This window comes from Bactrocera dorsalis, chromosome 4 (assembly GCF_023373825.1).
Source record: "Bactrocera dorsalis isolate Fly_Bdor chromosome 4, ASM2337382v1, whole genome shotgun sequence".
Lineage (NCBI taxonomy): Eukaryota > Metazoa > Arthropoda > Insecta > Diptera > Tephritidae > Bactrocera > Bactrocera dorsalis.
In genome coordinates this window covers 41,550,104-41,575,291 of record NC_064306.1, presented here as the reverse complement: position 1 = coordinate 41,575,291, position 25,188 = coordinate 41,550,104, and the positions used below count along the sequence as shown (strand labels likewise).

Below are 25,188 nucleotides of genomic sequence, written 5' to 3'. Positions count from 1 at the left end.
CTGGTGCAAACGATAGTGTTGAAAATCAAAAAATATTTTACTTAAAATAGTGTGCGCCTAAAAGTGTAAATTGTTTAACAAAAATATTTTGAAAGTAAAACTAGCAACAAATAAAACGAGAAAATTTTCGAAAATAATAAAAATTTTCAATAAAAACCAAAAAAAAAATTTCCAAAAATATTAAACAATTTCAATAATATTTCAAAAAAATTCAAAAATACTCAAAAAAAATCCAAAAATTTTCAAAGATATTAAAAAATATCAAAAATATTTAAACAAATTTTCAAAAATATTAAAAAAATTTCAAAAATTATCAAAAATATTTAAACAAATTTTCAAAAATATTAAAAAATTTTAAAAATATTGAAAAATATTCCAAAAATATTCAAAAACAATTTTCAAAAATGCTGTTCATGTGATCCCACAACACATTTTAACACCACAAAATTTTCGCTACGCAGCGCATTCCAACACTAAACGGCATTAGGTAAAGCAACTTGAATTTTATTAAGGCAAGCAAACTTGCATATTTTTACATACTTTTCCAATCCTCTTATTGCTCACCAGCCTTTAATACAACGCAAATATCAAAAAATTTAAAGCAATCCCAGCTGATGCTTGAAAATTCAATGCAACAAGAATCAAAAATATATATATCTAATTTCTACATAAATTTTAAAATTTGTTTGTGTTTGAAAAAAGCAATTTCGAAAATATTTTGCATATCGCATATACAGTTTTAGTTGTTTAAACACACCTTTATTTATTTAGCACAAAATTTTTGAACGTTCAGATATTTACAAAAAAAATATTTAAATAAAAATTTCTCAGATATTTATAAAAAATATTTCTACAAACAAACTATAGTGTTGCTTAAAATATTTTAGATAATCCCTTTACAGTTACTTCACAGCTTTGTAAGCAATATGTTGAGTTTTATGTGATTTGATAGTTCGTCGATGGTGTGAATGACACAGTGTCGTTACGACTTGATCATATCCACAGTGATAAACTTACTTTGGCAGTACTACAAATTTTTGAAACTTAAATTTTTCCCTTATTGAAATTATACGAGCGGCTTAAGCGAAGACTTAAGACGCTTTTGGATATTTGAGTTCAAAAACATAGTTAAAATTTAGCCACTGAAACTTACTTACTTTTACAAAAATATAGAGGAAAGTATTGCCTACGTTCTCGAAATACTTTAAGGCATTGAAAGTGGCAATTAAACTGCAGTTAGAAGGAAGTAAATTTTCCAGAACTTTTTCGTAGAAAACTTTTAAATTTATTGAACCAAAAATTAGTAGACATATTATGGTATTTCTTAACTATACTTTAAGACCTGTAATAGTAAATAAAAATATTTAAAAAATATTTGTTAGGAAAGTAACTACAGCCGATCTCCGGGAGCTGCTCTCAAAAAGTACGTTTTGGAGTGACCACTGTATCTCTGAACCGGATCCTCTGAAATTATAAAACTGAACAGATTTCGTTAGAGTAATATTAAATCTAGTAAAGCAAACCGAAAGAATAACCAAAATAAAATTTGTTGACAAAATGGTGGTTTCTCAAAAAAAAAAATATCGGTAAGAAAAATCTTCGAATAATTACTAAAAAAAACATGTTTAAGAAGCTCGTGTTAAAATTTGAAACTAATCGGTATAGCCGTTTTCGAGTAATGTTAGTCACCGACTTTGAATACATCTTTTTGAGAAAAAACGCGTTCAAAGTTTGTCCTTGTACTTCCTTTTACAGCGCGCCTTTTCAAATTTGGGGTAACTTCGAAAATATTCACCGGAACGATATGAAATGTGCGTATTATAAAATTAAAAAAACTCGATATTTTGACAATTCTAATTGTATGTAACCCTTAACGAAAATTTTAATATATTTACGAAAATATTCATCCAATGGCTTTAGAAGCAGAATCCAAGTTTACTATTTTCTTCTTATTCTTCATAAAAATTGGATAAATAATAATTTGTGGAAGTAAATAAATATAAAGAAATAAATGTGATAAAACTTTCATGGATTATTCTATATATTTTCCAAATTTTTAAATAAAATTGATAACAATGAAATATATAAGTCTATAAATTCGAAATATTCTGCTTTAGAAGCGCATCCAGAAAATCAGTGTACCCAAGAAAACAAATAGAAGGAACTAGGAAAAACAATAAATAGCGCAAAAAATGACTATACAAAATTTTAAAATATGAAATTTGGAAAAAGCTCCTTAAAATATTTCGCCTCAGATCTTGCCCATAACGACAACAGTTGGCATTTTGGCTTCAATTTTTTTTTCTTTCAATCCCTCTTCAATAAGTTTAACCTTTCGCTTTTCACTTTATATCTGTTGTAAGATACTAGTATTATGAAATATATACAGGTATGGCTTCTCCCATACTATAGGAAATCATCGCACCACATATAATATATTACAATATTTTATACCCTAAACAGGGTTTATTAAGTTTGTCACGAAGATTGTAACACCCAGAAGGAAGCGTCGGACACCCTATAAAGTATGTATATACTGTACGTAAATGATCAGTATGTCGAGCTGAGTTGATATAGCCATGTCCGTCTGTCTGTCCGTCCCGTCCGTCCGTCTGTATTATATACGAACTAGTCCCTCAGTTTTTAAGATATCGTTTTGAAATTTTGCAAACGTCATTCTCTCTTCAAGAATCTACTTTGTCGGAACTGCCGATATCGGACCACTATAACATATAGCTGCCATATAAACTGAACGATCGGAATCAAGTTCTTGTATGGAAAACTTTGACATTTGACAAGATATATTCACGAAATTTGGTATAGATTATTTTTTAAAGCAACAATGTAATATCCGAAGAAATTGTTCAGACGGGATTACTTATATGCTTCCATACAAACTGAATACATAGTTACTAAAAGAAATGCACCGAAGTTAACGTTTTTTCTTGTTTTTATTTAAAAATGGCTGTTCATGAGAGCATATCGTATATTATTTGGATTTGACTGTCATTGAATTTGATACACGGGAATAAGTTTAAATATCATTCGCTGTATAATCATTCCAAAGATGAATATACTACTGTGATCAAATTAAAAGGTAATTCCCTTCCGCTGCAATACACTTATGCCAACGAATGTTCCAGTCATCATTGTACTTGGAAAAAAAGATGTGCCTAATTTGGACAATATGTGTGATATTTCAATGTTTTCATACACATAATTTGGTAAGGGGCTGAATACGAATTAATACAGTCTATACCCCTTATGGTTGATTTTTTCCTCAAAAAAACACATAAACTTCAAATTCAATAGGGAATGTTGATTATCATTCGAAATCATCACTCTTTGAAGATTTTCCCAGAATGAAATGGCAGCTCTTGAATCTCCTCAGGTTGCTCTTTGTTCAACAGGCGGCAATTTTGTTTGTACTCATATCCATTGGGCCAGAAATGGGCCTCATCGCTGAGAAAAATTTGGCTCGAAGAGGTTGGAACTTTTCAAGAGCTCATAGAGCGAAGCGATGTCGCTTGAGAAGATCGAGCAGCTTCAGTTCTTGTACACGTTGTATTTTGTATGATTTCAATTTAAGATCTCGTCGACGGTCTTCGTGTACACCCTCAGCTACGGCTGCTATATTTTCTTCACTGCGTCTTAAGATGGTTGATGATGTTGCGAATAGTATGCTCAGTAGGCCGATTACGTTGAGCGAAGCGCAAGAAATACATTATTCACGAAACGTGAATTTTCGTTAGTGAAGTTGAACGATTTGTAAACGTTGTTCAGGTTGTCTTTTTGGCAAATAATTAATGTTGTCTGCGAGTATTTCCTCGGCTTTGATCCTTCCGAAAGTGTAAAATTTACATTTTCACCCAAAATTAGCCCTTTCTTACTTGTTTATAACAATATTTTTCATACCAGAAAACATTTAATTCTGTATAGCATTCACCATATCATATATTTCAATATATTTTTCCAGTTTAAGATTTGGCTTTTCATAGAATTTTAATGGAATTAACTAAGTTAGTTTAAACAACGCAGTTTTCTTTCCGTTTTTCATGGAACTTAATAAACCAAAAATCTTACTTATGTATATAATATTATTGGGCAGATATTTTTATGTTAAAGATAATAGTAATACAAGTTCATAATATATTTAATTTTTTTAATTAAGGTCTCAACTTAAAAAAATAAATTGCATATGCTTTTCATAGAATAATCATATATATAAAGTGTATAGAATAAATCCAATATACATATGATTGTATCGTACATACTATTTCAGGAACTTTAATGAAAAATTGCTTATTTTGAGTTATGTGATTTCGATTAAATTTTTTAATGATTTCCTTATTAACCGGATTATTTAAATAGTTCCAAAAGCTACACTGACTATTTCTAATTATAGTCTGACATTATTATAACCGCACAGAATATTTTTCCACAATAATTTAGCTTCTTTTTTAAGAACAGCATATACTAAATGTTACATAATTATACCAAAATATGTCGAAATATTCAATTTTAACACGAAAATGTATTTAGATTCGTACCGATTTCGTCATGGCATTGTCCAAACGACCGCTCACCAAGGAGACCGCTTTGGCTGAAAACAATAATAACAACAACAACAATAAAACCGAGGAGCACGAAACGGCGGTGAAGCGTAAAAAACGCGCCAGCCGCGATGATGAAACGGCCAATAATAATAATAACAACAACAAAAGCGATGACAAATTGCCAACGCTGCCACAGAAGAAGCGCGCTGTTAGCAGCAACATTAACAGCAACAACATGAATAAAACAAACACAACGCCGCACGACATTGCTATGCTGCAAAACTCAGTGCATAACAGTAACAACAATATCACAAGCACCACCTTGCATTCACCAGACAGGACACCAGCAGCGGTGGTCAGTACAACCACACCGACAAAAACGACCGCCGACGACCAGGACGACGAGACGCTCATACGTGAGACACAAGCGGCACTCAAAAGCCTCTCGGGCAGTTGGCCACCGGAGGCGCGCAACAATCTGTACCGTCTGCAGGATCAGGACGAGAATCCGCCACCATTTCAGAATCTCTTCGAAGAGAAACAAAAGTATGGCACACAAACGCTACCAACCGACAAAGAAACTTATTTTCAAACTGATCTCTTACGTTTCCACAGACAAAAGGAAAACGATCAGGCGCGTATCAATTCACAGCATGCCGAACATACAACGTTGGACGAGCGTAAACGTACCACAGCCTTCTCGCAAGCGTCCGCCTTTAAGCCGCCACATGATATCAAACGCAACGGTCTCATACCCTATCCGCCGGGCGCAACAGCTATGACATCAGTGGCGTCCTCGCTGCCACCACCACCACCGCCACACTACCCCATCTACACCAACATGAATGACTCTTCGGCTGCATACCTAAGCTATCAGCCACATGCGCTGGCCGACTCCAACACAATGTCCATGCTGCCGCCTGCGCGTCCTACGCCGACAACGCCCGGCCATGCCAACGGTTTCGATATCGCCTCGCAAATCGGCGCCGCAGATAGCAAAATCACAGAGCTCAAGCCCGCGCTGGCGAACGGCGTGGAGCTGCATAAGCATAACGAAGCGCTTGGCACGCCAGGCGTAGTGGGCGCCGCCTCAACTGGTGGTCCAGCAACAGCGGCCGATACCAAGCACTACACCATACTGCAACCAGCCGGTGTGGGCAGTCGTGCGGCATCGGTGATGCAGGATATAGCGCGCGAGGGCGTGGTAACGACGGTCACAGCTGTGGGCAGTAACAATAGTAACGGCGGTGTTGGCGCGACGGTTAGCGTACCACAACCGACCTACTCGCCGGGCAGCATCAATCGTGGCGGTAAGTAGTTCCGCAGTGTGCCGCGCGCAGCTGCACTCTTTTTATGCAAAATATTAATATTTTATTACTACTTATTGTTGTTGTATGCAATTTTCGTTCCAATTGAAGTCATTTTCCTTATATTGATAATTCGGTTTTCAATATCTCTTTATGATTTCATTTGAGGTTATGTTTTTCCTGTATGATTTTTGTGCATTGAATCGGCGTATACTTGTGCTTAACTTCTTGTTGCATTGAGTTTAAACTCCAAACCATCACCAATTCGTAATCACTGTGCACACCCGAAACAAACACTAACATTAGTCAGGCACATACATACACTGAGAGAAATAGCTTAGCGTACCAAAAGTGCATTTACAGTACTCCCTGTTTCTTAGCTAGTATTATCACTCCCTCGAGGTATTCTTTTTTCAGCAGTTTTCATATGTGTATACTCGTATATAATATATTTACAGTTAATTTTTTTCCAGGCCAAGAGGTACCGATTCACGGAGCCAAGGAGTTTGATAAAATACTTTTTATTTTTGATTTTTTAGTTTGATAATATTTGTTTTTTTCTTTATTTTTAAGTTCAATGCAAGACCAGCATTTAACTTTTAATATTGGTTTGAATCCGTCGTTTGCTTGGAACAGTTTTGTTCAATTCAAGGAATACAGTTTGCATAACTAATTTGTCCTTTTTTCATAAATTATATATTGACTGATCAATGAGTCAGTCAGTTTTTTTGTTTGTGATATATGTACAATTTTCCACATTATTTGAAGTCCGAGTAGAAAATTTTTTAGAATAAATTTTGAAATTAAAAAAGCAGTGTTGCCAACCTTCTACCGAAAATTCGTACGCCCTTCAGTAACTAAAAAGCTGTGATTATTTGCTTCTCAAATCCATAAAATTTTGTTAGTACCCACTTCGGGTTAAGTAATATTGACATTAATTCAAACAATATTAAAAATTCCAAATCTAAAATATTCTCGACAACAACCTCTAAGTATCTATCATTACCAATCAGCACCTTTTTAACGACTTTTTGTCTTGTCCTAAATGTAGGCAACATTTTCCCAAATAAAACTAACAGCACTCCAAAAAACTTTTGTTAAATCAGAAATCCTGCGGCGTATAGCATATTTATTACATTGTTGAATGAAATTTTATTTCTTTAATTTAAATTGAATTAATAAATGCCACGTTAAGAAAACCTTGTGGGGAAATATGCGCTTTTTGAATTGTAAACAAAACGCAAAATATTTAATTTTTCATCAATATTGATTTAGTCGCCTTCACAGTAATCACCACCAAATGTAATACACTTATGCCAACGTTTGGGATTGTTCTTCCACTATTCCGACCGTTTTCGACGGATGTTTTCACGCCTCAATACGAAACATGACGAATCAAAGCACAGACATCAAAAAAAAACAATGAGCGTCCTTAATTTTTGAACCGCTTTAGCGTGATTTTTTTTTGGTTTCGGCTCGTATTTTTCTCTCCATTCCGATGATTGTTGACTTGTTTGCATGTAAAACACCTCATCGACAGTTATAATGCTAGCCATGAATATGGAATCGGAATTCGAACGATCAAGCTTGTCCAAAGAGACCTGATTGAAAAAAGTTCTAATTTATAGGGTCGAGCAAGAACGCTTTTCATATCCAAATTATCCATCAAAATCCTTCGAACGGACTCGCGAAAGATGACGGGCTCTCTTGTCACATCTCTAACACTTGCCGATGATTTTCAAGTACCATATTCTTAATTTTTTTAGTATTGTTCTCATTTGAAGGTCGTCCAAACCGAGGCATGTTTTCAACAATCTCTCGACCGTGTTTGAAGGCTTTGCACTACTCGTAGGCTTAGGGTTACCATATCGGTCTCAGTCGGTCTCAGTCAAAGTCAATCCCGTTGCATATGCCGGAATTTTATACAGAAAAAAACCTGTGCGAATTGAACTCGGTCAAGTTTTGGAACGCAACCATAAATGATATGATTCATGTAAATGCATCCTACGCGTGGCGCGCAAATTCAAAACACCCAAGTGGACTAAAACGCTGTGATGCTCACTTTTTTGCACGCACTCGCTCAAAAAAATAATAATAATTAAGAAATTCGCCGCCTCAGGAAGAAACCAGGGGCTCAGTGCATTTTCCACGAAAATCAGGGAATCAGTACCGAAGGTCAAAATCAGGGAATATGTTAACCCTACGTAGGCTTGTGTTTTTGACAATACTGAAACACCGTAAGCCTTTTCCAACATTCGCACCAATTTCGAACACGAAATTTGATTACAAATTAAATTTTTTTGAAACTTTGGTTAAATTTATTCGTTTTTCTTTTGTTTTGTAAAAGACTTCAAAAGTGATTTTTATTCGTGAATTTTTACAATTATCTTTCTTTACTTTTTTCAATATATTTTTGTTTTAAAAACAAAGTATATTTAAGTTTACCTTAAAGTGTGTAATACATAAATAATAAACATGACGAGCGCAGTCGATTTAGTAGCCATGTCCGTCCGTCTGTCAGTATATAAGCGAACTAGTCCCTCAGGTTTTGAAATTCGAGCTGAAATCTTACACACGTCGCTACAGAAGGCCAGCACGTCAGTAACTAAATGAAACATTAAACGTTGCCCATTTGTCGGAACCGCCGTTAGCGGACCTATTAAAGGGTGATTTTTTTAAGAGCTTGATAACTTTTTTTAAAAAAAAAACGCATAAAATTTGCAAAATCTCATCGGTTCTTTATTTGAAACGTTAGATTGGTTCATGACATTTACTTTTTGAAGATAATTTCATTTAAATGTTGACCGCGGCTGCGTCTTAGGTGGTCCATTCGGAAAGTCCAATTTTGGGCAACTTTTTTCGAGCATTTCGGCCGGAATAGCCCGAATTTCTTCGGAAATGTTGTCTTCCAAAGCTGGAATAGTTGCTGGCTTATTTCTGTAGACTTTAGACTTGACGTAGCCCCACAAAAAATAGTCTAAAGGCGTTAAATCGCATGATCTTGGTGGCCAACTTACGGTTCCATTTCTTGAGATGAATTGTTGTCCGAAGTTTTCCCTCAAAATGGCCATAGAATCGCGAGCTGTGTGGCATGTAGCGCCATCTTGTTGAAACCACATGTCAACCAAGTTCAGTTCTTCCATTTTTGGCAAACAAAAAGTTTGTTAGCATCGAACGATAGCGATCGCCATTCACCGTAACGTTGCGTCCAACAGCATCTTTGAAAAAATACGGTCCAATGATTCCACCAGCGTACAAACCACACCAAACAGTGCATTTTTCGGGATGCATGGGCAGTTCTTGAACGGCTTCTGGTTGCTCTTCACCCCAAATGCGGCAATTTTGCTTATTTACGTAGCCATTCAACCAGAAATGAGCCTCATCGCTGAACAAAATTTGTCCGAAAAAAAAAAAAAAACCGAACACTGATTTTTGTTATAAAATTAAAATGTTTGCAAGCGTTGCTCGTTAGTAAGTCTATTCATGATGAAATGTCAAAGCATACTGAGCATCTTTCTCTTTGACACCATGTCTGAAATCCCACGTGATCTGTCAAATACTAATGCATGAAAATCCTAACCTCAAAAAAATCACCCGTTAGAATCAAGTCCATGTATGGGAAACTTTTTTTTATTTGAAGAGGTATCTTCTTCTTCTTTTGATATGGCTAATTGTCCAAAATATTGCTACAATCTTGAAAGAAATTATGCAGATCGGATCACCATACAAACCGAACGATCAGCATCATTTGACGTAATAACTTCAATCGATTTTGCATAGATTATAGTGTGGGCCAGTAGACCAATCTTTGAAGATATAGTTCAGATCGAATGGCTATAGTATATAGCACCAAACAATCAATCAAGTTCTGTAAGGAGTTTTTTTTTGTATATGTGGAGCGTATTACAGCTTCGGTTCAATCGACGCTAAGGATTTTCTTGTTAACGTTTTTTTTTTACTTATTTTTAGGATACACGGTTGATTTTTGTATCGGGTGGTCTTTATTCATTCTTTCAATTTCGCTATACAACATTCGTATAGGTTTCCTTACGACTATTTAAGAAAAAAATTCGAGGATGATGAGTATGTTATCAGTTTCTGCTAACATTAATGAAGAATTTTTTTTTTTTTCGGTATGGAAGAGTGTAGTTTTGTTAAATTATTAAACAATTTATTATTAATATTTTGTTTTTTGTTAAATTTTAATAATGTTTTCCATTTTTTGCTTCTGCTGAAAACGAAATTTAAGTACACAGTCCTTAGAAGCTTTTTAAAATACAATTTCTATTCCACACATCAGCTACTTTAACTTGATTACTCAATACAAAACTCAGCTTGCCACCTTTACTTCCTTTAAAACAAACCAAAGACACTCACATCAGAAGCATTACAAGTGCATACTATAAGAATAAGAAGAATGAGATATAAAGTACGCACACACTCACATGCACGCACCCAAGTGCTGTAATAATAGAAATTGTTATCACAATCATAAGAATTGTTATTATTTGCGCATTTTGTTGGCATTTAAGCCGACACCGCACCTTTCGCCTTACACACACTTACACCAATAACGCACGAGGCAAATCACTTGACTACTAATGCCATTGTTCAGCACTCAACCGGTGTTTAGTTGTAGCAAAGCGCAAGAAAGTTGTTGGGCGAACCCTTTATTCCACCGCAGCTAAGACAGGCAGCGCGACGGAGGCGTCATTAGTGCACATTAGACACGTACGTGCGTTTTACAAATACGCCACCACGTGTGTGAGCTGGTGTGCCTATTACAATTTAGAAAATTCATCTTTTTACCAAAAACCGACGGCAGCAGCTCAGGATGAGAGTAGCAGACGCTTTAGAAATTATTATTATGAAGCGTGTTTTTTGTTATTATTGTGCTGCGAGTACTTGTTGTGGCAGATGGAGGGAGTATGTGTGTGTGGCACGTCGCACTAAAAACCACTTTCGCATATTTATTTTGTCATTATGTCGGCATTAATGCTATCAGGCATGAATGTTTAGCTGCCATTAAGCCTTAAGCTAGCTACATTAAGCACTACAACAACAAGAACAACGCCATAAGCAATGGCAAAAACACCAGAAACAGCAACTAATTGCGGAAGTAGATTTTCAAAGTAATTTCTCATGTATATGAATTTCGCTACATTCCCTGTGTGTGTGTGCACATATGTGTGTAAAAGTGCGCTCGTGTGTATTTGGTGTTACTTTAGCTTTTTCGTTGCCATAATTTGAATGACTTTTTAAATAGTTTTGCACTCGCTGCCACAGCAAGGCATGCGTCAATAATTTCTACTCCGATTTTGTTTATCCACCATGCAAATACATATATGTATACATATGTGTGTAGATAGCACCCACATCACTGCACGTTATGAAAATAATAAGTCATTAGTTGAGGCTGTACAAGCATAGCTGCCGGCAATGCTTATTAGGCTCAGCTTTCCTCTGCCTAGTTTATGAAATTCAATGCCGCGGCTTTTCTACGGCGGTGCGTCACGTCGTATGAGTAATTTCTGTGTTGCCTTCAGCTAATAGCATATTTATGCTCCCGTATTATTTTTGTTTTGTTGTGCATGTTAAGCATAAATTAAAAGAGAAAATATCTATTTGATTGACATTTTAAGCGAAATTTTCTGTAGTGAGGTGGCATATGCGTGTGTAGGTGGTAAAGTAGCTAAGACGATTTAAGCCATGATGTACAAATATGCTCATATGTCACATTTTAAAATTTGGTATGCAAAAACTTTTTAAGTTCATCTCATCGAATATATATTATTTTAAAAGGATTATAACTTGCAGATATTACTGGGGATAAAGCGAAGTTCTTTTTTTTCAAAGTTGTACTAAATCCTTTTGGAAAAGTTTTTTATGCAAAGATATGTGATTTAGACTACAAATTATTATTTTCAATTTATTATTGCTTTTTTATAGTTTTTTTCTTTTAAAAAACGATTTTTTCTCATTGACTTACAAAAATCATAAGAACAAATTTTTCCTTGAATTTATCAAGTTTCAACTGTTCATATCTTTTAAGCGGTTAAGTTCACGAAAAAATCGTTCGCAACTTTTTGGTAGAGCATTCAATTTCCTACAAAACCTGTAATATGAAATATGTTTTCAATTAGATGGAAGCAAGATTTGAATATTTCTATCTGATTGTAAGAAAAAAATAAAAAATTATGGGGCAAGGCTCGTTTCTTTTGGCCCATTCTAATGCACATATACTACATTTTCTATAAAAAAATTGCTAAAAATATGTTTTTTCACTATTTATTATGTAACTGAAATTAAAATATGTAGACTGTTTTTCTGAAAAAATATGTTTTTTTTCTTAAAAAATATTTTAACGTTTTTTGTACCAATAAAAGTGTTATTTAGTTAAAACAATTTGTGTGATTGTTGTGCTGCTCAAAACTTGGAAACTTTCGAAATTGAAGTACATAATTGCCTTTTTTTCTTTTAATTTCATATTTTTTGTAAGAAAGTTTTTCGAAAACAAAGTAAACTTTTTTTAAACAGTTTTTTTTTAATTTTAATCATTTTCTGGAAAAATATTAAAAATATTTTTGAAAACAAAGTAGATGTCTTTTAAACTAGTTATGTTTTGTTTTATTTTTTTTTTTAATAAATTTTTTTATTATAATGTTTAATTCATTAAATTTCTTCACTATTTGTTGTATATTTGAAATTAGAATATTTATAAATATTTTTTGTTTTAGTATTCAATATTTTTTTTGTACAAAACAAATTTGTTATTTTTCTTAAAAGATATTTAATATTTTTTTCTTCAAAAATTAGAATTTAATTTTTCTCTAGTTTTTTCTAAAAACTGGCTTTCACAAAATATTTTATTAATATTTTATCACTACTTAATCTTTATTTAATTTGTGTGTTTTCACCTATTTTATGTTGAAGTATCGTTCCAAACTATTTAAATAATGCGGCTATACTTTGTCATACTAAATTTTCCTATCTTTTTGATTTCTACAACATTTTTATTCTTAAGAAACAGAAGGGAATACTTGAAGATTTTTTTATCTTTGTCACGGTTAAATTCATTATACAAAAACTACTTTTAAATATATTTGGGCAAAAAATGAGTATTAAAAATCTGAGCCGAAAATTGTCCGCGTTATAATAATAAATTTTACTAAAATATTAAAAGAAATTGTTCCTTTCTGCATTTCTAAAAACATATGTAATAAATATAAGTTTTAATTTATATAATACGAGAAAAAGTTATCTCTCCGACTGAAACAATAACTGGTAAAATCTATTAATAACTATGCTGCTTTATCAATCGTCTTGCTTCCAGTTAAAATTTCAGCTAACTTGAGCACTTTCAGTATTTGAAACTAGAAAACATCCTTTAAATTTTTTTCTGCAAATGATAAAAACTTCTAGAAGGTATTTTCTGCATTAACTAACGCTGCATGCTCTGAAAATTTTAAATCAATAATGCTCAACTCTTGCATTTAGCTATATTTTGCGCACAATTTTTCAACGACAGTTTTTAAAAACTCAAAATTGCTCGCTTGCGTAAAAAACTAGCGTTTATAGCTCCAACTTTGTACATATTGTATGTATGTATATATGTATAGACATATATGTGTAGTATATCAACTCTAAATTCTCCCCCCAAGTCTACTGCCGCTGTCATATTTGCTTATTTTCATTAAATTCTAATTAGTTAAGCATTTGCAGCAGCATCTCAGGTACTTCTAGCGCACATATACCAACACACAACACATACTCGAAGTAATATGCTGGCAGTCAACCATGCGTTGTCTGCTGGCAGCAAGCATATATATGTGTACATGTACTTGTACATGTGATCTGAATATTATGCCGTGTTCTTTAACCTCACACGTAATAGACACAAATATTTTCTAAACATTTTCCACAAACTTTTTTCAACCTCACACTCGCAGCACATTGTGGAGAATGTCACCCTTTCTCACCCCACACAAAGACACATGCACAAACACACATTCATACGTAGAAAGCAAAACCTGTATGAAATTAGCGAATGTAAGCACGTCTCAGACAGACTCTTTTTTGTTGTTGTTCTTTGCTTATATGCCGCCACTACCGCTATTAAATTATTTTGTAAATTTGTTATTTTGTATATTTGTGTGTGTTTACTTGTGTGCGTGTAAATAATGCAAAGCTGTTTTCCATCAAATTTTAATTTATTATTTAGGAAAAAAAGCGCTTCGAGTATGCTCTCTTGCGACGGCAAGTGTTCTTAAGAATGTGCAGATGTATGTGTATATGTGTGTTTCCACATATCTGCCGTTGCGTTTGTGTGTGTGTTACTAGCTGTGATCTACTCGCGCCGCTTCGCTTGTCAAGTCTGCATTTGCTTAGTTTTAATTAATTAAAAAGCAAAAATTAGCGACTGACTGACAGCGCTGGGTAAATTAACACGCACACATGTACAAGCAACGATACACGCATATTCATAATATGATTTATAATTATATATATACATACATATGTATATATGTATATCCGGCAAACCATTCAAAACTCAAACATTGCTACATTTCATTGCTTTTGATTGCTCATAAAATTTTGAAGATCCAGCGCATATTTCTGTTACTTTTCAAAGTCGGCATGAAGAATATTTAATAAAGTTGCCAACGCGTGTTTATTGCACTTTATTTTATTATTTTTTTCTTTGTTATTTTTTTGTTATTATTATTATTATTTTTTTTATTTTATCTGAATTTTCGCTTTAAGACTTTCTGAGAATTATTTCTGAATTATGTATTTTGTTAATTATTTATGAGGTTGTCATTTCTTGTGCTCTTCTATGTGCCTTCGTGCGTCAGTTTTGCTTTTAGTTTTTATACCGTTCCTCCCAAATTCGTTGCAGATGGCACCAAGTGCCCCACGCCAAGCTGTAACGGCCAAGGACATATCACGGGGCTTTACTCACACCATCGCAGGTACAAAAACGCATGTCAAATACTTTTTTTTCAATACTGAGTTCACACTGTTGAAATTGCTCAATTTTTGAAAAATAATGGAACAGGGTTGCCAATTATGTATTTAAAAATAATTGACTTAATATTTAAATTATTACTTTTTATATTTTAATGCCGATAAAATTAGTTAAAAATAATTTTGGAATTTTTCATACCACATAGTAAGCTTTATAAAAAAAGTTAAAAAAATAAACCCTAAAAATTAAAATTAATCAAAAAAGTTAAAACTAAAAACCGGTTTGAGAAAAATTTTCAACTACCGAATTGAAAACTGAAAAAATATTTACCGGATATGCAATTAAAAATTAAGCTCTACACACACTTTTATATGTACTTAAAGATCATATTCAACAAACATATTTAAAAAAAATGGTATATTTTTTTAAGTTTATTTTTTGGCAGGATGGCAACTCTATCTTTGTAATATGTTTAACTAACTCAGTAAACATTTACAATTTATTTACAAATTAAAAAAAATATATATGTTTGTATATTATATAAATTTTTTTTTGGCAATATGGTAACCCTTACTTTGAAATAATCTTCATATATTTAGCAAGAAGTTGCAGTAATTATAAAAAAACTTTTTTTTTTTTTTAAATTAGGCATGGTATTCAGCAAAAGTTCAGTTGTCAGCTGTCAATTGTCAACTGTCAACTGCTGAATCATAACTCTTTATGACAATTTAAAAGTCCCAATTGTTGTAAAAAGATTTTTACGTTATTTTTAGGTCAATAAAAATCTAATAGTTTTGAAAATCAGTATTCTAAAGCAATTTCTACAGTATGAATTTAAACCGAAATTGCAACGCTGGCTTTATACTTAAAACTACATAACCCTTCGTTTATTTTACTCCTTCTATAGCTTATCTGGTTGTCCAAAACGTGATAAAGTCACCTCGGAATGTAAGTTAAAAACAATATTTTTTAACAGATTGTATGTTTGTAATGTACCGTTATTTAATTTTTGCATGTGTGTATGAGTGTTGTTATTTTAATTATTATTTCTCTTTAATGCATGCAATTTGTATTAGTTTTGGAATGAGTGCTGCGTATTGTATTGAGCAGTTGTAGCTAGGCTGAAAAGGAAAAAGTGCCTAAGTCAATATTAAGTGATTTTTTTTCATAATTTTTTACTACAATTTAGTAGTTATTTTATTGATGAGAATTTTTTTAAATATTTTGTTAACATGATTTTTTATTTTATTTTTAAAATTCAGTTTCAACAAATTTGCAGACTTTCAATTTTAATGATTCTATTTTTTTTAATTTCTTTAAATATTTTTTATATTTTTTTAATATTTCTATATTTTTTAATGTTTTTGTTTTATATTTCTATATTTTTTAATTTAGTTTTTTTATTTTATATATTTTATGATCGCTTTGTAAAAATTATTCGTTTTTATTTCAATTGAAACCAGTTGGTAATCCATAAAGCACACTTTTCTCCAACGCACATCATTATTCATCTTCATTTAGGCAAAATTATTTTTTATTATGTCAAATAATAATTTTTTTTACACAATATTTTTGTTTTTTTCTTAATATATAATTAATATTAATCTTTGAAACACGGAACTACTTTCAATGGGGTAGAGATTATTTAGCCAATCAAAATGTAAAAAAATTATCCTAAAAAAAACAAGAAAATAAATATATACCACAGCACCTGGTATCTAGTAAATGTGCCCACTTTTCACATACTCAGCCTCCTCTGACGCAACTCTCTACATAAATGTTTGTAACTCTTCTCCTACTCACTAATTATAATGTTCGCCTAACTGCTATCGGCATTGATCAAGCATCAGTAGCTCTCTTACTCTCTTTGTGACTATGCCTATTACTACGAAGCGCCTAAACAACTATTAACTAGCCAACTATCACTTTCCTTAACTCTGCCTCTGACGAAGGCTGCTCGGTAACGCCTGAGTGCCGATTACTTTAACTCTGAACTCTATGGAATGCCAAATGCTCATAGTCGTAAACGTACTCGTACTCGTAGTAGAACGATGTTGTGATAAGTCTAGAAATTATTTGCCAGAAAATTAATACAAACATTCTCTCTCACTCCCCACCAATCGCTCTCTCACCCTCTTTGGCTTATGCTTGTATTCCCAAACGCCTACAAACGTATAGTATTGGCTTTACATGAGCAAATTCTCAAGTGTCCCACACCAGGTTGCAATGGACGAGGTCATGTGCAGGCACATCGAAGTGTACATCGCAGTCTATCCGGTTGTCCGAAGGCAGTAAAACGCGCCGCGAAAAGAGAGCAACACGCGGTGTTATGCAAGAGAACTATTACGCTTAGTCACACCACGACAGATAGCAAATCTAATGCAGCTCGTGAGAGACTTGAGGCTAAAGATGCTTTGAAACCCCTGCGAGAGGAGCTACACAGTGAGGTTGCAGGTTTGTCGCCTTTATGAGAGGCATTTTTTCCATTTGTAAATATTTTAAAAATCTCTACCCCTCAGTTTGAAGTTTCGAGCTCGTGTTTTTTAAAATGCTTCAATTTGGACCTTGTTTGTTCATTACTTTTTGTTGTATGTTCCAAATTTTTTGCACACACAAAGTTAAAATCGAAAGCGCCCACTCTTATACTCTCCATTTCTCACCCACAGCTGTCGTAGACACGCTGAAGTCCGAGCCGAAGGAGTTGCCTCATTTGGAAAAGTTAAAAATCGCCTCAAATCAATACTTGAACAACAACAACATCAGCTGCATTAATAACAATAGTGGGCACGTCACGACCGGCAGCAACAACAATAGTAATACTTCCGTCAGCCACAACACACTCAGCCACAGCTCGAGCTCGACGACGAACTCAAGTGCGGCGAGCAACGCAATGCCAATTATCAAATCGGAATTCAGTCCGGTCGCCAGCGTCAAGTCCGAATACAACAAAAGTCCCATGCATCCATATATGAACAATGCGGACAGCACCGGCGGTGGTCCAACAGACCGCTCGGCTAACGGTAATGCGCCCAATGCCGGCGCTGTGTCCACAACGAACTCAGATAATTTGCACGCGCCACACTTGAGTGGTGTCCGAAGTGCGACCGGAACACTTCAAGCATCCGGCTACGTGAGCATGCAGCAGCAGCAACAGCATCAACAACAGCAGCCACCCCAACAGCAGCCACCAACGCATACAATGGCCGACCCACATCAGCAGCAACATCAACAGCAGGCGCAACAACAAAGTCCACATAATCCACATCAACAACAACAACAGCACACAATGCATCAACAACGCGGTCCATTCATCGAAGACTCATCATCGCTAATGATGTCCGCTGGCAATGGTGCTTCCGTGAACGGTGCCGATGCCTATCGCACCGATGGTCATCATGACGATACACAACATCACTACGAGCATATGCGCTATGCGCAACATATGGGGAATGGTGTTGCTGGCGCCGGCGTTGGTGATGGCAGTCTAGGTGGCGGCAAACCACCCACATCTGCTTATGGACAGGAAATGCTCACTGCCAATGGTGCACCCACCAATGCGATGTCGCCCAATGCACGCGCCTACGATACCAACCCACCCACATCGCTCTCATCGGCCGCCGCTGCAGCCGCCTATGCTGATGCCACGGGCGTATCCAGTGTAGCCGGTATGCCGACGGCTTTCGAACGCTACGATCCCATTTGTAATGGTCAGCGTCAGGGACCACCCTCGAATATGTATCACTATCTGCCACAGTCCGCAGACGACTTGCAAGTGCAGCAGCAGAAATACTTGCAAGAACAACAAATGTTAATGGCCAAAGCGGAACACGATGAACTCGCCAATGGTGGTCCAATATATCCACGCCCCATGTATCACTATGATCCAAGTATGGGTCCTTTACCGCCAGGTTTTTCCGCCATTAATTTGTCGGTAAAAATGGCAGCAGCGCAAGCAGCAGCCGCCGCAGCCGCTTATCAAAATCAACAGCAGCAGCAGCAACAACAGCAACAGCAACCGAAGCAAAGCGGTTCACCGTCACCACCTGGCGCTCCGGTCGTAGATTTATCAGCCTCCGCCTCGGTGACTTCGTCCAGTCCGCACGGTTTCAACTCGCCAGCATCACACAACCAGTACAGTCAGCGCATGGGCGCTGGCAGTCCACAGCCTGGTGCGAGCCCCAACATCGCCAGTCCTCAAGTGCCAAGTCCCCAGGGACAAACGTTGGATCTGAGCGTCACACGCCTGCCACACAGGTAAGCGGAGTGGGGGGACTAATACATTTTTAAAAGGTGGAAAATGCCTTGGACAGCCAAGAACTTGTTGTGGAATAAAATATTTTATTCTTTTCGTGAGACCGGAATTACGGTCGGAACTGGTTGGGATTTATTTTATTTATTTCTTTTAAAGAAGAATAGCTTCGAAATCTTGAAGAAATCTGAAATTTAAAAATAGTAACACTTTACTTCTGTGCGGTATTTATTCAAGAAAGGCTGAGGCCTGTTAGGCTATGTTGAAAATTTTGCTTGAACCACTTTATTTCATACCTTGCTTAATAGAGTCAACAAGTCTTAAAACGACTCCAGTTGTAGACACCATACATATCCACTGCTTTTACTAGGCACACTTAGTTTTATCAAGCACGCCATAGTTCCTAACACTTCACACATATACCACTCAACCTTAGAGTCACATCCCTCCCCGCCAAGTCCTTTCAAATTAAACCGAAAAATTCGACACTTTCATTTATCTATGCTTTGTTTTTCTCTCAATCTTTACAGTATTATCACGAGCCCACAGTACGGTACACATCCCGACGGTCTGGTTGTCGGGCACCCGCAAGGCTTTGGACCAGGTGTACCACCGACCGGCGCTAACGGTGCGCCACGTTCACCACAAATGGAACCGGTCGATTTCAGCGGACCACCAAGACCACTCGGTTTCGGGCTGGTCGGACACATAGGCGGACCGCGTCCATATAGTCGAGAATCGACACCGGACAGCGGCGGTTCGCATTACATCGACAGCTATCGTGATCCAAGTGGTAAGTGGAGGCGTTGAAGAGTTCAAGGATTTGAGTTGATTTGAGTCTTGAGTTTAAAGATTTGTGTTCAAAGATTTACGTTTAAAGATTTGTGTCTGTTTACCAAAGCCATAATTTCAGTTTCTTGCAGCTTGCTACTTACTTACGCTTTAATAATCTGTGTTTTTTCTTCTTCTTTGCAAAATTAGGCTACTCCCCACATCCCGGCTATGGCATGGTCGTACAATCTGATTATCCCCCAGCCGGCTATCATGGCTACGGTCCAGCCGCATATCAATGCAGCAATCCTTATGCGACTGCTGTCGGTCCCGGCGGATATCCGACACCCGTATCGGGCGGCTACTCACCCAGTCCAGCGTCGTGTTACTCCATGCCGCCGCCACAGCATATACCGCAGCACGACAAGACAAAGGATAGGTTAGTCGAATGGCAAGTCAAATCACTTTACTACTAACAGCTACTTTATTGCTACTTCGTTTGAGTTCGTTTGCATATTCGTGTGCTTAGCATCCTTTTTACTAACATTTTTGTTGTATCCTATACCATCATATGTGTATTGACATACCGTTACCACCGTTACTCATGGTGGCGCATGCAACATTTTTGTCCACTGAAAAATAGTTTGTCCAACCCCTTTGAGCGCCTGTGTGTGTGTGAAGGAGTGGTGTTTCTGACGCAAGTGGCAACAGTCGCCGGAAAGGACACTAGTCTCGTTATTACGATAATGAAAAGAGCACACCGGCGCAAATGTCCTTGTCTTGAGCGCTTGGCAGGACATTCGTGTGCCGTCATATCTACGAATATTATGGAAAATATTAAAATATGCAATAATGACACTTATCAGACGAGCTGAGTTGAGTAGACTTGTGTTTCGCATTGACAAAGGACCATTGTGTGTAGTGACGTTGTCGAACCTTAATGAAAATGTGTGCCGACTGCAGAGTATGGGGCTGCAGCATTGGAAAATTGTGTCCTTTTTGACAGATTTTAATATTTATAAAGATGTGTGGCCCCAAAACGACAGAGTGGCAATAAATTGAAATTACTCTAACAAACGAGTGGACGTACACGAGCGCAAAGCGACCGGCAGGTGCTGCTGTGATGGTGAGAGTTGGTGACGGCAGAGCAGCGCAGTGTCGCATAAAACTAGTTTACGAGCTAACCGATGATGAAGGCAGTTAATGCAAAGCTCACTCACGTCCAGCATTACGACTTTAAAGCAAGCCAAATTCTTTAATGTGTTCGATGATTAACTGAACCAGCCTTTGTCTTGAGTGAAGTTTGGAGCGGCCGGAGAAACCTTTAACTGAAGACTAAACGCGTCGACGGCAATCGAAATCCAATTTAATGCAGGCTTTACGAATCGAATGCTGCAATACAAATCTGTGCGCTTATGTGAGCAAGCAGTCATTCAGGCGGATGGACAGTCGGCAGAGCGACGGACTCGCACACTTAAACTTTTAAGTGCGCACTCAGGCGTACGCTGACCAATTGATAGTTGGATAAACGGGTTTATCCGTTTCTAACTGTGCATACACGAACCTTTACACCCGCATAGATACTCTCTTATAGCTGGCACTCAATTTAGTTTTCTTTGTGCGCGCTCCTGCAGCCAGCGATAAGCTTGCAATTTGCCAGATAAATTTATTAAACCGAAAGCAAACTTTCACTACTCAACTCAGTATGGACACAAGCGTATTTTTTGCTATCATCCGATTGATTTCTAAACACATCAGCCGTCATTGCGCTCGGTTAGACAGAGATACTGATAGATTTTGCTTCCCCAGCTTCGAGTTTCGCAGTTTTAAAGTTTTCATTGCATGCCTTACAATTCTTGAAAATTCTTCATTTTATTGCTTGACTGCTCTAAATGTCTTTCTAAGAAAATTTTCATAATTTTTTTTTATCCACCTCCACAGTTTGACGGGCTGTACGCGCAGCGATCGCAATCATCTGCAGCCACACTCGCAAGAACTGAAATGTCCCACGCCCGGCTGTGATGGTTCGGGTCATGTTACCGGCAATTATTCATCGCATCGCAGTTTATCGGGTTGCCCGCGCGCCAATAAGCCGAAGAGCAAGCCACGCGACGGACAGGACTCAGAGCCGCTAAGGTGAGTACTTAAACCATATACAGTTTAGACACTCATAGGTATACATATAGTCTATATATACATATGTAGGTATGTACATTGATTAAGTTAGGTCAAGTTATACAGGCTGGCTGTCATGCCATACATTGTCCCACAGATCGCTTGTAACCCCAGGTGGTGATCCCATTTAATACTGCTATCTAAGACGAGTCCTCCGAGGCTGTTTTCTTCCTTTCGTTCGGGGTTCTTTTTTTCGGGGGAGGGATATTTCGCCTTTTTAAACGGATGTTGTTAGCTACCCAGAGAATTCTTGGTCTAAGACGGGAAGTCGTAAGCTGCTTAAGCCATATGTAAAGAAAAGCCGTTTCCAAGTGAATGGCGCTCAAAAACTTTCCTCACTTGCGTGAACTTCTACACATGACTCCATTCTCCACATATAACTTCATCCTTATATCCTCCTTCTAAGCTCGGCTATAACCACGTAAGCGGTGTTTATGCCAATAAATAAGAAGAATACGAGTTCTATATAAGGCCGGAAAGTAGTAGAGAAGGTGTTCCAGCGTATCTTTTATGCCTACTTCCTTGCACTTTCTGCATGTGTCATCGTTACTAGTGGCCATTAGGCTCGCATGTGATGCCCGTGAGTTTAGTCTTTTCGAGACCTTGTAAACATACAGCATGCGTGTTTTCTGTGGTGACCTTGCCCATGATCTTGGCGATCGTGAATATCCTGCAAACATTCCATCTTATCTCATCTCCTGATCCGCAACTTAATTGTGTATTGTTTTGAGCTGGTGAGCCTTCTTTTCAACAGCAGAGCAGAAATACTAATGCTGAGCTCGCTAGGCGCACAGGGTAGGGTCAATGAGTGCCTGTCCGCAATAGAAATATCAAGCTACTTCATCATTAGACTCTCTTGGGTAACCGGTCATGGCGGAATTGCTGGTAACCGCAAAGCCGATGAGCCAACCGGAGTTGACAACCTTGGAGGATGAGATGGAAACGTAAAAGGAATTTCCCCCCCGTTGGGCAGCTTTTACAAGGCTGAAGTTGACAATCTTACTTTCGGCAAACTAACAGACACAGCTGAAACTAACGTTAGCAGTCCCAACAAATCATAAACTATAAAAAAAATTACAAAAGCCATTTAGAGCTAAGGTCTGAGAGCTCAATCTTGAAACTTCTATTCTGGTATTGATTGAATTTTGATAGCTAAGCGAATATTTTTAAAAGCACGGTTGCTGGGTTCGTCGGATTTATTATTTAGCCTATCTTCTCTTGCTTCTGCATTCATTTTCAAGCGACTTATGTACATGGAGCTTCGTCAGTGGCTCTTCATCCAAATTCACCTTATTTAGCAGTCATTGATGTGAATTTCAATATTTTTAGCGGTTATCAAGTTATTAGAAAACATATTTTATTATTACGTACTTCAGAAAGAAATAAATGTTTTGATTCCTACAGATTATTTAATATATTTTCTTTGAGGTTTTGGACTTCTTTACTCTAACAAATAAAATATTTTGAGATCCAAGGATCTTACTTTAATACACCGAAAATATTAACCTTAACTCGAACTCTCATCTCTCTCCAGATGCCCCATACCCGGCTGTGACGGTTCTGGTCATTCCACTGGCAAATTCTTATCGCACAGAAGGTAAATATTGCTTACAGCTACACATACATATGTAAACATGCAAATATATACATACATACATACACACTCCACACAAAGAACACACATATTAACACCAATTTCGCTGCTTGCCACGCTGCATACGCATAATTAACCACTCTCTCTCTCTCTCACCTCTCCATCTCCATTCTACAGCGCCTCCGGCTGTCCCATCGCGAATCGCAATAAAATGCGCGTACTCGAGGCCGGCGGCACCGTAGAACAGCATAAAGCCGCCGTCGCTGCGGCGACTGCGATGAAGTTTGACGGTGCGTATGCTCAACATTTTGGTAATGTCTTGCGAACCAACTCATTAACTGTGGCGCAAATTACTAACCCTTTACATTTCTTGCAATTTCTTCTCATTTCCACACTCGTTTGAACTGCAGGTTGCGGCAGCGCTGCCAGTCAAGGCATGAAGAAACCGAAATTCGACGATGTTACAATGGTCTACCCCAAGGGCTATACAGGTAAGCAATAAAATTGGCTCGCATAACTTTTTTTCGAACATGTGTTGCTTTTATTTTCGAACACCACTTAAAAGTACATGAAATCACTTTATGCTTTCCGTTTCGGTTTCGATTTCGATTTCGTATGTGTGCGTGTGCTAATCAAGTAACTTCAATTTTTCTTTGAAAGAATATCTTTAGTGTAATTTATTATTACGCCAAGAAAGCATATTATTCGAAATATTTTATTATAGGTTTCTAGTAAGTAATTGAGTAATTAATTAGCAACGTGCTAAGCTCTTACCAAATGCAGTAATTGTATGTGATCTACTCCACTAATTAACTTTTAATTATCTCTAATTAAACAATACGAACAAAAATTCTAATATTCATTTCTAATTATTCTCTCGTTTTCTTTCTTTTTTCTTATACGTTTCGTTTCATGTGGATTATTTGTGTTTAGATTACGCGACGTTTTGTATCGGTGCCGAATATCTGCTATAGAATGAGCATTTTGATTAGCAAAACCAATACTAAACACACTTCTACATACATACATACATATAAATATGTATAAGTATATGTATAGCAAACACAACGTTGTTCAAGATTTTTCAAATGCCACTCTCTAAAAGAAAAATTCACTTTGAAAAGTCTTTGCTTCCAAAAACAAAAAAAAAATATAATTATAAAAAAATACACACAGTACCTTATATCTAAATATCGTAACGACATTAAAACCGAATCGTACCGATCCATACTGTATCACCTACCCACCGATCGATTGACATGAAGACTAAGGTAAGCTCTAATGCTCAGTCCACCTTTTTTGTTACTTATAAGCTTACACTTATTCATATTATTTGCGTTAGCAACAATTTTTCACCAACTTTTTTATTATAAAGTACACCAACATATTTAATAAGCGGTCTGCAAGCATAATTTAGCGAAACAAAATATAATTTACAATTGTTATGAATTCTTCTATAAATTTTGCAGAGCAAATGTTACTAGCAACATTTTTGTTTTTTCTTGTAAATATGTTTATTTAGATTTTTAGCTCATAATTAATAATTTTTGGGAAAAAATAATGTGTTG

General features: G+C 36.3%; 1 protein-coding gene across 7 annotated transcripts in view; it reads left to right on the top strand.

The window, feature by feature from the left end:
* The first annotated feature begins 346 nt into the window (after positions 1-346).
* LOC105222406 (TSC22 domain family protein 1) overlaps positions 347-25,188 on the top strand; it is a 39,316-nt gene continuing 14,474 nt past the window's right edge. For 2 of the 7 annotated variants that reach the window (XM_049455465.1, XM_049455471.1), the window contains exons 1-11: positions 347-487; positions 4,543-5,866; positions 14,763-14,835; positions 15,739-15,779; positions 17,498-19,085; positions 19,611-19,873; positions 20,062-20,302; positions 21,793-21,987; positions 23,561-23,623; positions 23,798-23,931; positions 24,031-24,111. In XM_049455465.1, coding sequence (XP_049311422.1) covers positions 4,561-5,866; positions 14,763-14,835; positions 15,739-15,779; positions 17,498-19,085; positions 19,611-19,873; positions 20,062-20,302; positions 21,793-21,987; positions 23,561-23,623; positions 23,798-23,931; positions 24,031-24,111 — 3,985 coding nt within the window. In that variant the 5' untranslated portion in view covers positions 347-487; positions 4,543-4,560. The remainder of the gene's footprint in view (positions 488-4,542; positions 5,867-14,762; positions 14,836-15,738; positions 15,780-17,497; positions 19,086-19,610; positions 19,874-20,061; positions 20,303-21,792; positions 21,988-23,560; positions 23,624-23,797; positions 23,932-24,030; positions 24,112-25,188) is intronic. The other 5 variants (XM_049455470.1, XM_049455469.1, XM_049455468.1 and 2 more) reach the window with 5 other exon arrangements.